At 38.8% G+C, this 15542-nt stretch overlaps 2 protein-coding genes across 2 annotated transcripts; both read left to right on the top strand.

Moving 5' to 3' along the window:
- Nucleotides 1-2691, top strand: LOC117294065 (zinc finger protein OZF-like). The gene is made up of 2 exons (XM_033776586.1): nucleotides 1-93; nucleotides 1203-2691. Exon 2 carries the CDS (start codon nucleotides 1205-1207, stop codon nucleotides 2627-2629), a length of 1425 nt encoding a protein of 474 aa, XP_033632477.1. The 5' UTR covers nucleotides 1-93; nucleotides 1203-1204; the 3' UTR covers nucleotides 2630-2691.
- A 2993-nt stretch (nucleotides 2692-5684) lies between these two features.
- LOC117299182 (beta-1,4-galactosyltransferase 4-like) lies at nucleotides 5685-14551 on the top strand. Its single transcript, XM_033782644.1, has 8 exons — nucleotides 5685-6019; nucleotides 8643-8705; nucleotides 9272-9376; nucleotides 9911-10179; nucleotides 10896-11012; nucleotides 11844-12031; nucleotides 12658-12888; nucleotides 13411-14551. Exons 1-8 carry the CDS (start codon nucleotides 5830-5832, stop codon nucleotides 13544-13546), a joined length of 1299 nt encoding a protein of 432 aa, XP_033638535.1. The 5' UTR covers nucleotides 5685-5829; the 3' UTR covers nucleotides 13547-14551.
- Nucleotides 14552-15542: the final 991 nt, after the last annotated feature.

The raw sequence follows: 15542 nt of genomic DNA, 5'->3' as shown, positions 1-15542 counted from the left end.
TTTACTCGGAGTTTCTTACTTCGATCTCTCGTGTGTGACTGACTGCGCCACCAGAAAATTTCATCGATTGCTCCTTGTTGGAGGAAAAACAAGGTAGTATTTTGAGTTTTTGCAGTGCGTATTTGTCACAGTCTGTTGTAAGATTTAGTATCGTACGCAAAACTTAAGCATATTTTGTTCTCTCCGATCCGAGCAAATCCGGAGTTCAGATCAGACAACTCGTCCGTCGCACAATACAACAATTCAATTAAATTGCCTACCTAGGCCTAGGTAGGTAGGAGTAGTGTACTACAGTCATTTGACCAGTTCGGGATCACTTCAAAGTTCAACTTGCAATAACCAAATAATTATATAACTTCTCATTATTACCAATTTCTGTTGATTTTTGAGGAGACGAAGTTACCAAATCTTCTTTGGGGGGGCAACTTCCCTTGACCAGTTCGGGATCACTCCACATCTCATTGCGTCAAATGGTGACGCACTAACTTACTATTTTTTTTAGTAAGGTAAAATCATACTACTGCAGTAGAAAGTTTATTTAGTTGATTTTGAGAAACATTACTTCAACCTTCAACAAATTCTTGTAGATTTTTTTTTGTGTGAGAAAATTAAACTTGGAGGGGTCAATAATGCTTTTTAGGTTCGCTTCACTTTTCCATTTGCCTTTGCTGTTGTTTTGTGGTTTTGTCATTGGGTTTTTGCGCTGCTATTGAAGACACTTGCATGACATTTACTAAAGAAAAGAAGTCCAAGTCCATGCCAACACACCTCTGAAGTTTCGTGTCCTTGAGAGACAGTTTTATGAATGGGAGTATGGGTTTGCAATAAAGGGCACTCTACTTATTCAGAATAGATTCATCTTATCCTGAACTGGTCAAACTTAATTCTTACCCAGCCGTAAAGTAATATTTTATGAATTTGGAATTGGGACATGCTCCGAGTTGGGGGCGGACGTTGAGGGATCATGGGTCGAGGGGGTTTTAGAACATATTGAGTTATCTGCTGAGGTCTTTCAAAAAGTCTCATTTCGAAAAAGGACAAAATTTCGCTTTGAGTAAGAAGGTAACAAGAATGAGTATATCCCCTGCTTTATTCTTTTAAGAGTAACAATACAGTGGGTTGGCATGTACACACGTATAAATTTATAATATTTTTGAATAAGAACAATTGGCAAGTAACTGTTTTATTTTTTTATTCTGCAGATATGAATTCTCGAGAGAAGGAGCTTATTTGTGAGCTATGTGGAGCAACTTACTCAGAAAAAGGCAAACTGGAAAAGCATAAACAAAAACATGCTTGGAAATCATTTGATGACTTTTTCTCTGACATTTGTGACAAATCTGATCCACTTAAACATGAATCAAGAGAGCACCAAGAAGTCCACACTGGAGAGAAACCATTTGCTTGTGATATTTGCCAAGAAACCTTCTCGCGAAAACATCGCCTGACCGCCCATCAACGTATTCACACTAGAGAGAAACCGTTTGCTTGTGACATTTGTCAAGAAACCTTCTCGCGAAAACATCGCCTGACTGCCCATCAGCGTACTCACACTGTAGAGATGCTATTTTTTTGTGCCATTTGTGGAAAGTTCTTTTCACAGAGAGGTGACCTGATCACTCATCAGCGTGTCCACACCGAGGAGAAACAATTTGTTTGTGACATTTGTGAAAAAACGTTTTCTCAGAAAGCCCAACTGATAAGTCACCAGATAATCCACACTGGAGAGAAACCATTTAGTTGTACCGTTTGTCAAAAAACCTTCTCACAAAAATTGAAACTGACTGTCCATTATCGTGTCCACACAAGAGCAAAACCATTTGATTGTGACTTTTGTGGAAAATTCTTTACACTAAGAGGCGAACTGACCGCACATGAACGTGTCCACACTGGAGAGAGACCATTTGTTTGTGACATTTGTGACAAAGCATTTGCTCAAAAAAACAATTTAACTAGACACCAGAAAACTCACACAGGAGAGAAACCGTTTGTTTGTGACATCTGCGGGAAAGCTTTTCCCGTTAATACCTCCCTTGTCGGCCACATGAGAGTCCACACTGGAGAGAAACCATTCGCTTGTGACATTTGTGGAAAAACATTTTCACTTAAAACCACTCTTGCCTGCCACATTCTGGGGGTCCATCCAGGAGACAAGCCATTTGTTTGTGACATCTGTGGAAAAGCCTATTCCAAAAAAACCTGGCTAACTACCCATCAGCATATCCACACTGGAGAGAAACCATTTGTTTGTGACTATTGTGGTAAAGCTTTTTCTCTTAAAACCAACCTTGTCCGCCACCAGAAAATCCACACTGAAGGGAAACCATTTGTTTGTGACATTTGTGGGAAAGCATTTGCTCATAACAAAATTCTGGTTGACCACCAGAGAATCCATTCTGGAGAGAAACCCTTTGTTTGTGACATTTGCGGGAAAGCCTTTTCGGTCAAAACTTCCCTCGCTAGCCACCTAAAAATACACACTGGAGATAAACCATTTGTTTGTGGTGTTTGCGGAAAAGGTTTTTCACATGAAACTTTTCTGAAAGTCCATCAGGATGTTCATACTGATGAGAAACCATGTTTGCAGCATTTGCAGAACAGCCTTCTCAAGCTAAACCAAGTTAAGTAGGATTTGAAACTTTGCATGGTGGAAATAAGATATAGAAGAGTTTGCGGTAACACCATGTAATAACTATCTCTTATTGAGTTGGGGGTGGTTCTGAAAAGCGTTGGAACTCCAACGGTTCTTTTCAGAACCACCCCAACTCAATTAGAGAAATAACTATCTCTAATTGAGTTGGGGTGGTTCTGAAAAGAACCGTTGGAACTCCAACCTTTTCAGAACCACCCCAACTCAATTAGAGATAGTTATTACATGGTGTTACCGCAAACTCTTCTATAGCTAAACCAAGTTGTTGGGAAGAAGACTTCCGTTGCCCTTCTTTTGTGAAACCAAAGTAAAATTCTGTAATTGACTGTTAAATTGGTAAAGATCTATTTCAACAAGATCATAGCAGATCCTTATTATGGAAAAAAAAAACGTACTTGTTTAATATTTTTTTATGGAAAAGTTTTCTAAAACAATCTTAATCGTGATTGGCATAATCAAATTCACTCTAGAGATGTAAGATGTACAAAGTAAATTGTTGAACCAATATTTGTCTGAGTAGAAAAATAAACATGCTAGTCGAAACTCAAAACCAAAACCCCCAAGTTTCCCAGAGTGATAAAACAAATTAGAAAATATTTTACTGTATTTTCATGATGGCATAATAAGGTCAAAAATCCTGAATTAAGTACATTTGTTTTAGCTATAGAGTGTGTTGAATAGATTAAGTACATGTAGCTACTCTGGTCTACTGAAGATTTTCTTTTTATTAGAAGATGGATATACAAATAAATCTGTAAACCAAGAAAAGAAAAACGTTGCTTGGATTTTGTTTTCTTTAAAGGCACTGTACACGTTTGGTAATTGTCAACGACCAGTGTTCTCACTGGTGTATCCCATCATAAGCATACAATAATAAGCCTGTGAAAATTTGGGCTCAAAAACTTCCCACAATGTTTTATACTATCAACAGCTCTCCAATGCTCGTTACCAAGTCAGTTTTAAAGCTAATGTTTGTTTTGAGTAATTACCAAACGTGTACCTTCCCTTTAAAGACCCTTTTCAAAAATCATTATCAATAGGACATGCCCAGGAAGTTCCTTGTGCCTCAACATCGCAGTTTCCAGTCCACCCTGTTCTTAGCGAGTCTCTAATCAGGGCTTACAGCTGGACACCTCTGGTAGTTATCAAAGACCAGTCTTCTTTTGTATGTCAACATAATGCATAAAATAACAAACCTGTGAAAAGTTGAACTCAATTGGTCGTCGAAGTTGCTAGAGAATAATGTAAGAAAAAACACCACTGTCGCACAAGTTGTGTGCTTTCGTCAGATGCCTTGAATTCGAGACCTGGGCTGAGGTCTCGAATTCAATTCAAATATTTTAGTGAGAAATTACTTCTTTCTCAAAACTATGTTACTCCATAGGGAGCCGTTTCTCACAATGTTGTTGTTCTTACCAAAATAACATCATAAGATCTTCAACATTTTGCTGCCATTTTGTTGAAGAAATGGAAGACAGGCCTATCCAGTGGAGCTATATGGGAGCTGGTTGCCACAGTAATAAGGGTTGACTTCAATTATAAGCTGCGAAAAAGTGGCGTTAAAGGCAGTGGACACTATTGGTAATTGTCAACGATTACTCTTCACAGTTGTTGTATCTCAACATATGCATAAAATAACAAACCTGTGAAAATTTTAGCTCAATCGGTCGTCGAAGTTGCGAGATATTAATGAAAGAAGTTGTGTGTGTCTAGATGGGTGATTTCGAGACCTCAAGTTCTAAACTTGAGGTCTCAAAATCAAATTCGTGGAAAATTACTTCTTTCTCGAAAACTACGGCACTTCAGATGGAGCCGTTTCTCACCTCTCCCCATTACTCGTCACCAAGAAAGGTTTTATGCTATTAAATATTTGAGTAATCACCAATAGTGTCCACTGCCTTTTAAGCAAGACAAATTTACTTCAAGTTTAAAGGTGCGTCCCGAGCCTGCCGTTGTTGTATAAACTTGATTCAAGTCCCGTTCTTGTGCGATAGGTCCCCAAGCATATCCGCCGTCAATGTAGCTATTGGTCCCGAGAACGGCACATGTTTGGGGTGTTTTCTGATGTTATTAGGCTATGGGATTGAAAACAAAGGACTCTCACGAGATTGGGTTTTGAGTCAAGTCTAGCAAATGAAATTGTGCTCTTAAATCATTTTCCCTAGTAAGCCAAGCTGATCGGTTTTTGGCGCGGTCCGTGGGTCCGCCAGTGTAGGCCTATACACCAGACATGTCAAGCACATCCAACTGTCAGCACAAGTATGTACATTAATAAACCTATATTCATAAATACCTCAAACAGTTTCGCTATTCCTATTGGTGGAGAGCGCGTCACGTGGGTGTGTATAACCTTCGTTTGTGACCAGGGCCCAATTTCATAGAGCTGCTAAGCACAAAAATTTGCTTAGCATGAAATTTCTTCCTGATAAAACACAGGATTACCAACCAAATTTCCATTTTTTGCATATTGCTTGAAAATCGTGTGGAAAAATCCTCTTTTTATCGAGGCAGAAATTTCAAGCTAAGCAAATTTGTGTGCTTAGCAGCTCTATGAAATTTGGCCCTGTAAAAAGTGTTAAACCCATCAACACGCAGGGCAGTCGCTGATCCAAGCCGAGTACAAACTATTCCTACAATTTATGAAATTACGAATAATTATAACTCACTCCTACACACCGATGTGTTCTGGTGTCGATTTCACAAAGAGTTTAGATGGGACGTGTTCTGAAAATCCCATGGATTATATGGAGGATTTAAAGGGGGAAACCGTAAAAGAGGAAAAGGGTGTGACAAAGTGAAAATAATTTTTTTGTGTGGGTGGGGGGGGGGGATACCCTCTGCCACACATCGGCCAAGGTGTACCGAGTGTACAGTAAGTATTGTTTGAAGCATACAGTGTTTGTCACACATCAATTAGGAATTCAAAGTAGGTTTAAAATGCAAGGACGAGTGCGCAGGCTGAAGTTTTTTATGCTGAGGCACCGATGCGTGCATATTATATCCATAGATTCACATCATGCGGGCCTGTATTCTGCATTGTTATTTTTACGGGGTTAGGGCATAACCAACCCTGTTATTTCACTACAGGACGTCGCCATTTGCTTATTATGAGCACTTGTTGGCTTTAAAGGCCAATCGTCCACGGGTTAGAAGACAGGGAATATGATTCACAACTCGAGATGATTCTACGTCGTGCAGGCAAGAATGTCAGATCATTCTTGAAACGACATTATAACATCTGGTTCAGCACAAAACTTGTGGTGTTGTGTTTTTGCTTCATGCAGCTTACGTTCTTTCTACGTGTAGCAGTGAAAAGAAACACGAGGCCACCATGGGAAAGCGCTTCGCTTTTTTTATTACCGACAACAGGTAAAACGTTGAAACCCTTTCATTTTCTAAACAAATTTGTTTTTATATTGTATATGACGGTTTTGTATGTAGACTGACTGTTGTAGTGAACCCCCCCCCCCCCCCCCCCCATGAGTGAACTAAGTGCGGGAGAGTGTTGCTGGCGCACCCGGTTTCGACACACCCAAATCATTCCAAACTGAATTTCACTGCATTTCACTGAGCTGGTGAATGTTGAAAAAGCAAAGGGATAACTTTCCATATGACGCCTCCACTTTTTCACTAATTTTACAAAAAGTGATATCTCATTGAGGTAAATAAGATACTATATTATTTCACGACTGCGTCAGTACTTCAGCCAGCAATTTTATGGTTAAGTACGCTGATGACACGACTGTATGTGGATTAATTAAAAATGACGAGACATCGTACCGAAATGAAGTACAATCTATTGTTAACTGGTGCACTGAGAACGATCTAGAATTAAATGTCAATAAAACACAGGAATTTGTTATTGATTTTCGCAGAAATCCTGCAGCTATTGCTCCCTTGGTCATTACTGGTTCTGAAGTGGAAATAGTGAAATGTTTTAAATTTCTAGGTGTACATTTATCATCTGATTTGAAATGGGGATGTAATGCAGATTCAATTGTTGAGAAAGGTCAGCAAAGATTATTTTTCTTGAGACGGCTGAGAAGCTTCCATGTCAGTCAGCCACTTCTGTTGAAGTTCTACCGAGCGGTGATTGAGAGTGTCTTGGCACAATCAATGATCGTTTGGTGGGGGGGGGGGGGGGGGCATGGAGCAAGTTTATTGCTCCATGGGTGGGGCAATGCAACAGCCGATGACCGGAAGCGTATCAGCCGGATTGTTCGCACCGCTAGTAAAATCATAGGTTGCCAACTTCCATCACTTGATGAACTGTATCTCTCTCGAGTTAAAAAACGAGCCCTCTCTATAGTAGATGACCAGTTTCACCCAGCACATTCCCTCTTTCAGCCCATGCGGTCTAAGAATAGTTTTCGTTCAATTAAATCTGTATCCAACCGTACTTTGCAGAGTTTTTATCCCACAGCTGTTCGTGTTCTAAATGACAGGTTTTAATCATGAATGTCTATTTCTGATTTTAATTCTTCGTACTATTTTTATCTTTCGTATTTCGCCTGTATATTGTAATACTTTTCAGAGTTGTTTATATTATATTTCCATGTATTTTTGTAAATGGTTAATTTTTAGTGTAATTTGTATACAACATGATATTTTTAGACACGCAACACCAAAACGAATTTCGCTGTACTAATATTTGTTTTTTTACAAGTGACAATAAAACATTCTTCTTATTCTTATATCGAATGAAGTTGACATGTGCTGCTGTACAATTTGAATGTCCACTGTATTCGCTGTACAAACATGCATGGCCAATGTCCAACCCTAAAACTTTACTGCCGTGCAACAAAATAGACGTTTTAACAAAACCATGCATGAAGCTGTAACTTTGGGAGAAGTACATGTGCCAATTCCAGACAGGCAACATAATTTCCCCTGTATTTGAGACAGTAAAGGCTTGATAGTAATTAGATAGCTTCACGCTCTAACGATTTCCCAAAACCTCATTCGAGTTATTGCTACACGCATTATGTAAATGAATTCAGAATTACGTAACGTGCATGGGAAGATGACGCCCGATTATTCGGAATAGTTATCCATCAGCTACACCGGTGTGGCGGTTTCAGTCTTCCGCCGTGTTCAGTTTTCCGGGTGACGTAGTCGAACATATCATCACGTTGTTCGAACGGTTTTAGCTTTCCGGCGTGTTCAGTTTTCCGGGTGACCTGTCAGATACCGCCGCGAGTACCCTGGCGAGTACTGTAGTTCTCTCAGCAGTGACCCCAAATTGTTTATTATTACGATTCTTTTATGTGTATAGTCACATAATCTCTTGCCCCATCTTTACATGTATTCATGGGTACAACTTTAGGCAGGTCACACTCTGCTTACATAAAAAACAACTCATACGATCCACGCGTTTGCCGCTAGCTAGTTGTACTACACTCGTGCACGCCGCCATGACAGCTACCGGAGGGTAACGGATGACTCAATACGGCACTAAAAATGGACTACTTTCGCTTGCTGTGCGCAGGCATCGCATGACGTAATGCTACCGTATTTGGTCATTCGGAAAACTGAACACAGCGGAAAGTTGAAACTGCCACACCAGTATGCCGATACCAAACAAGACTAAATTCTAATATCAATTTTCCTGTTGAATTTTAATAATCCACAACCATTAACTAGTATAATAGCCTTTGCAAATATTAGTTTAAGTACAGTTTTCGAAAGCTATTCCGTAAAATCAAAAACCTAAAACAAATAACTCAAAATTAGGAAACATTTTGCCCATTGTGCAATGGCTGATGCATATAATTTTGAGGACATTTGCATTTTTATTTTTATTTTATTTTTTTTTACAGAAAAGTGGTATATACTAGTTAATAACGGTCATGTACTTGTTGCAGCCTGATGTACACACAAAGAAAGAAAATTTGGTGCTGTATCGGTGCCGATTGTACCATAGAAATAATGTTGGTTTACAGATAATAATATAACAGGGCCAACTGGTTTTCTTTCCTGCTTCCCTTTTCAGACACCAGGAAATATGTAAATTCAACCTCTTCCCTAACATTACCAGCAGTACAGATTTTAACAGGTACGTATTAAATAAACCTCAATGGTACTGTTTACCTTTCCTATCCAAACCTCAATGGTACTGTTTACCTTTCCTATCCAAACCCAAACCAAAAGTATTGATAAACTGCTTAAAGTACTTTATATATTAGGCATATACATGTACGCCACAACAACTGGGGTATCAAATTGAAATTTGCTATTAATGTCTCACAGGTTGGGTGATGTAATTCTTGAGAACCCGGGGATTTGAATGAATTAACTCTCCATATTTCGTGTGAGGAACCATGCATAAAAAAATTAAAAATTCTTGAACATATTATTTGCTTAAAATAAAATCCTGCATAATAATTATCGGCATATTGCCCTTTGGTTGTAACAACCGAAATTAGCCGTTGCATGTTTTTACAGAATTTCAGAATGCAGTTTTCTTAAATAATATGATTTCAATTCAGGTATAAATATATCGTAGAAGAACATCGTTCTTAAATGCAATGAACTTCATAATCAGACTCAAATTAAACAGAGGTGTTTTTATCCTTACAAAAAAAGTTGACATCATGCACTCGTTTTTTTTTTCATTCTCAGCAAAAGATAACAAAACAAGCCCCGCTCCCGTACTTGAGATAAGAAACTCTCACGTGGTGCAGCAACTTATCTCGTGTCCAGCATTAAAATCAATGGGTAACCTCGGTAAGTGTATAAACTATTTAATCTTATTCAAAGCAAGACCCGCATGCCTTCTTACATTTTATTTATTTGTTTGTTTATTTTATGTGTGGGGGATCGGAGGGGAGGGATGTGAAAGGGAATGTTTATAGACCTACCGTAAAATGGGTGTAACTTTTGCAGGTTTTTCTATGAATGTTTCAGTAATATTTTCCCATGGTCGTAGCTGTGGATGCTTATTTAAATTGTGACATTGTGATATATCCTGCTGATCAGAAGTTTTAAAATTCCTTTAAAAGTTATTTTTTGTACTGTTATAAAGTATGGAAATAAATAAAAGTTTAAATTGACTATTCAACATGGAGGTTGAGTGTCAAGCAAACTCATGCTTCATAAACAGGCATGGAGCTTCATCTTTAAAAGGGCAAGGCCATTTTCATTTTTCTAAGGGCACTTCCATCGGGAAGTCTTTTAAGATTTCAAAGGCCTCCATGGCCTGCGTGTAATTCCAGGCCTGCATGCATGTATACAAGGGGTCTCTTCTTGTTTCCTTTCCAGACGCAAACAGACAGATGGACCTGCAAACTAAAGTTTCTCGTAGTGAGCTGGATGATTATGTTTTCCAAACCCAACAAGGCAAAGCAAATGACGCTGTGGTATCCGGTAATGCCCAACTCATGGGCGGACTCCATCGAAACCGAACAACCAATGCTTACCTTTCTTTGCTCCGGGAAGGTTATGGTGTAACAGCAGAGATCCGATGTGGGAATTACATCTACTTGCCAGGTGGACACTGGAGACCAGCAGACTGTATACCTCAATCGAAGGTATCTGTGTTAATGCTTGTCCAATCATCATAGTATAACATACTTTGGACACTATTGTTAATTTCCTAAAATAATTGTTACCACAAAAACTTACTTCAGGTGATGGAGAGCTGTTGAAAGTTATACAACATTGTGAGAAACGGCTCCCTCTGAAGTAACGTAGTTTTTGCGAAGAGGTAATTTCTCACTCAAATAGTAAAAGACTTCAGCTGGAGCCTTTTATTATGCACCCGAAAACACACAAAGTAATGCAACAATGATGTTTTTCTTTCATTTAATTTATTATCTTGCAAATTCGATTACCAATATTTAGCCAAAATGTTCACATATTTCTTATTTTATGCATGTTGGGATTGTAGTCCTGTAATTTAGGAAAAGTCCTATGAGATATTAAAAACGTAAGATATCTAACTCGAGATAAGACTTGTCTTAATCCACCCCAGTGCCTTTTAAACACAAATGAAACTCAACTGCCATCTTCTTTACATTGTGTGGGGTACGGGGTCACATGAATATAATACTCCCTTTGTAACAGATACCTGTCCAAGGTTTTGTTTTCTGCTGTTTTGCCCTTGCTGCTTGAGCACAGACGATAAATGGATAAAGGGAGTCCGTGTTTTGGAAGGATATGAAAACTTAAACCATTGTTGAATATAATAATTCCAAATGCAGGACTTTTAAAATGCCTTTATTTTGTCTGTTTATACATTTCGCAGATTGCAATTATAATTCCATTCCGTAACCGGCATTATCAGCTGATGATATTTTTACGGTACATGATACCATTTCTACAAAAACAGCGCCTGGAGTTCGCTATTTACGTCGTTAACCAGGTAAACGAGAAATAATACGGATGTGTCTGCACGTATGTTACGCGTGCAAACACGTGAACGTCAACAAATTGTGTTGTGACGTCACCACTTTGGGCTTATTTCATGTACACGTATGACGTCTGCACGTATACATACCTGACGTGAAAAGTGGTAACTTCACGTATATGCTTAAAACGTGAGATTTTTTGCAACCAAAGTTTCTGACGTTCACGCTCACGTCTTTTCTCGCATAACGTGCAGCTAAACATTCCTATGTAACAAGACGGCACTGAACTTTTTCCAGTGTAATTTGAACAAAAATGCAATACTTATTATCACACAATGCCATTTAGTCTACTAGTTTGTGCATTGTTCTTGCATAATGTTTTTGTTTTGTATTGTGTTCAGCAGCTGTATACAATACGGAGTGACAATTGAAGTGATAACATTGGTAATTATTATCGTCTCAAATTTGACGAGTTTTAGGAATGTAACCGCCATTGATTCCGCCAAAAGGGTTTAATAGTCAACAAACAACAGAGGAACAACTTAGGGGGTACGCGCTAGGGCGTTCTTATCACGTGCCCTTGTGGGGTCTCTCACTCAATGAAATAATGGACACAGCAAAGTTGTCATTTTCACCAGTGTTGTGTGGTGATTTTATTGCAAATCGTAGAGGATGCACGCCAAAACAAAGGGTTTTGCCTTGGAAGATTTAACTGACAGTTTTCTAGCAAGGAAGTGGACAAAATCAGCCTTAATTGTGCAACTCTCTGGCAGAACCTTTTCACTGTCTGCCTTTTGAAAACAAAATCTTACAATAATAATTGTTATCAATTTGTTCTTCAACAGGAGAACGATTTTCTGTTCAATAAAGGAATTCTGATGAACGCTGGTTTTTTGGAGTCTCCCAAGTTTTCGGAGTGGGACTGCATCATATTCCATGATATCGACCACATTCCACAGCATGAGGGCAATCCGTATCATTGCGTGGATTTACCTAGACACCTGATGGGAGGGGCAGACAACAGAAATTACAGGCAAGAGAGGTTTTTGTTTTCAGAGGACAGTCTTTCGTTTAGCCAGTGGCGGCGATTAAAGTTTTCCGGGTCAGGATGTGTTAGTCGGCAACAGGTTGGCAATGTTACCCCTGGCTGGATGACGCGCTCATGAGGTATCCTAAGCGGGTCAGCTACAAGGGGTCAAGTTAAGACTATTGTTCAGAGGCACTGGACACCTTTGGTATTTGTCAAAGATCAGTATTCACACCATGGTGTATCACGAAAGAAGAAACACAATTGTTGCACAGCTGTGTGTGCTTTCAGAAAATGCTTCAGGCGAAGTCTTCAACAATATATTATTATTTGAGTGAAAAATTACCTCTTTTTCAAAAACCAAGCAAGTTTCAGAGGGAGACATTTCCTCACAGTGTTGTATTATGTCAACAGCTCTCCATTGTTTGTTACCAAGTAAGTTTGTATGCTAACAATTACCAATAACCTTTAACATTCATAGATAGATACGTTTATTCAATGTTGTAAATAGTGTGTAAATACAGAGTGTTAAATATGGTCAAAATTATAGTAAATACAAAAGAGACACAAAAGAAGAACTTTAAACAAAATGCAACATCGTGATATCGTTTTGTGATTCTTGTCATACTTAGACCGCCGTACGGATCAATCTTTGGTGGAGTGACAGCCTTTAATAGAAACCAATTCAAAAAAGTGAATGGATTTAGCAACAAGTACTGGGGTTGGTGCTGCGAGGATGATGACATGGGGTGGAGAGTGGCAGTTAGTGGTCTCAAGAGGACGCGATACAAAAGCGACATTGCTTTCTATAAAGTTATCAGCGAAAAACACACCCGGGGCTCGCACAAACATGAAGCAGAAAAGTAAGTTTTCGAATCATGAGTAAAGCCATTTTCACCCTGCTCTTTTCCCTGAGGTTCTTTGTCCCCGTGGAAGAATGCAGCTGAAACCCCGTTGAATTGTATAGGGACATAGGCGGGGACAGTGTGAGTGCACCAGATTAAAACCAGGCGGTGAAAACAAAACTCCCAGGCCTCCCCTGGGCTGCATTCACCGGGATAGATAGTGTGAAAAGGGCTATTTTGTTATCTGCCCGAGAGGTAGGCACATGTCACTTCTAAAGCCCCTTTTATACCATCTAACACTATACCCCTCGCAGGCTACAGTCGTAGTTTGTGGATTTGCTCAGTAGGTCAAATCCAATTCCATTTTTATTGCTTTTGGATCTTGAAAAAAATCGTACTATAATGGAATTATAATCCCCTCCCACGATTAACATTAGACTCTATAAAATCAAGAAATTTATAGTGAATCACAAAACTGAAAATGAAGAAGACGTCCGTCGTTAATGCTATTTCTTTTTCTGTTTCCTTTTCTTGTTACAGTCGTGCGTACCTTCGGAAGAGAAGTAAGGCGCGTATGCTACAAGACGGTGTTAACAGTGTCAAATACAACATTACACACTTAGAGTTTCTTACGCTATATACAAACATCTCTATTACTTTTGAAAATAACGAATGACGAGAACACGCCATAGCGCCAAGATGTTGAATGCAGTCGGCCCAAGTTTTTGGCTACATGGCATGCCATTGATTGCGGCAGCCCCCCCCCCCCCCCCCCTTCCCAGTTACGGATCCACCTTTTTTTGTCAGGTCCTGATTGTTGTCCTCTTATTCCCTTTTCGTGAAAGCATTCCCTTGTTGGGTCCATGTTGAACATTTTGTCAAATACCCCACAAGGGCACTACAGTAAGCGCCAAGCTCTGTGTTGCAGTCGCTGTGTGGACATAAATTTGTTTTTACTTTAGTAAAATCCTACTCATCAACACTTGAATAACACTATGTTTCAATTGTTCTCAGGTCAATTCCGTATCAAGCGTTGGGGACATACCGCATGTAATTATGTCATCTATGCAATACTATCTGGAGGACATTATATGCAATAATGTCAGCCGGACACATTTGCATATGTAGTTATGTCCGCACCCGTGCAAAACCATCCCTGCAGTAAATTTAACGCCCCTGGTCGACGGAACACGTTCGCCATTTTGTTTTACAATCTAAGTGCATGTCATAAATGACATGGGAAATGTTCAGCCGTTGGGTATTCGCTGCAATCTTAAAAATACGTGAATATTCATAGTCACTACACATGCCTAAGCAACCCACTGGTTTCTTTGTAAAAAGAAGTTTCTGTGCCACTAAAATTGTGTATTAATTTTAATACTTTATTTCGTTTTTCTTCAATATGTATATCTTTGTTTCTCTTTTTCATTATTTCTGAAATGTCTCTTTGTTTGATACACTTTTTCTTTATCCGTGTTTTACAGTTTGTTTCACTGACATCCGTTTGTACTTTGAATTTCTTTCCCTTATTGCGGTCTTTCGGTTTGTGTTTAGTTCTGCATTTCTGTGTTTTCGTATCTTGTTTGTTTTGTCCAGGTGATGTTTGCAGATGTATTATTTTAATTGATAGGTTATATTTACGTTGTTTTTTTATATCGGTAGGCTAGGGGCTATTGTTGTTAAGAATGTTGATATTAAAGTTTAATTCTTTATATTTTTATGCCGTTATTTAAGTTTTTAAAACTTGTTTATTTGTTGATGTGGATGGCTCTCTATTTCGATCTTCTGGATTGTGTTCATTTGTTCATTATCAATATTTTTTTAAATTGTATAGTTGTGTATTTTCCTTGACCACGGAGCAAGGACCTTAAAGTTAAACTTGTATTCATTATAAATTATGTATAATAAAAACACAAGTATAAGGTGTGTTCCCTTATTCTTTCATAAGCCTTTCTTTTTGTATTTTATTTATTGATTTATGTATGTTTGGAGGAGGTGCTAGTTTTGGCCTCCTTTTTGGTGAGCTGTTTTAGCAGTATGCGAACCTATAATGTAATATCGCGGGGGGGGTGACGGACAGGGGGATATGTGTGTGTCCCCCCCCCCCCCCCCCCCCAAAAAAAAAAAGAAAAAAAAAAAGAAAAAGAAAAAAAAAAAAAAAAAAAAGAAACGGATGACACCACTTTTTTAAGAAGGGTGTGGGACACGTACATCAAGCGTCCCATTAAAATTGGCCTAAGATTGCACCACAGAGCATCTAAACCCCTAAGCGAGCCCGGACACCATGCCCTAAAAGGCTTAAACAGCTACCTGAGCGGAATGGTTTCAACAGAAATGGTATTTTTACTTGTTTATAATGCACTTGTTCACCATTATAATGTTATTTTGATATGTGTACACTTCTGAACTTTTCGTAATTATCGATTAAAAAATCAGGCCCCTACCTAAAGGTTTTTTGAAAACTAAAAACACTTCTGCCGTTGAGAGCGGGCGTCAAAGGACAATGCCGCTGACGTCATTTGTGGGAGTTTGCTTTGTTATACATCCACGCTGCAACAAAGCGGCTTTATCTACTTATGACGTTTTGAGAGTGATTACGTAACGGGGCTTTTCGCAAATCTCGCAAAAAAGCTCTGGACAAGGGCATACAAAATGATTGTTTTTTTACACAA

The sequence above is a fragment of the Asterias rubens genome, chromosome 1, assembly GCF_902459465.1.
Source record: "Asterias rubens chromosome 1, eAstRub1.3, whole genome shotgun sequence".
In the NCBI taxonomy this organism is placed as follows: domain Eukaryota; kingdom Metazoa; phylum Echinodermata; class Asteroidea; order Forcipulatida; family Asteriidae; genus Asterias; species Asterias rubens.
This window is presented reverse-complemented; position numbering and strand designations above follow the sequence as displayed.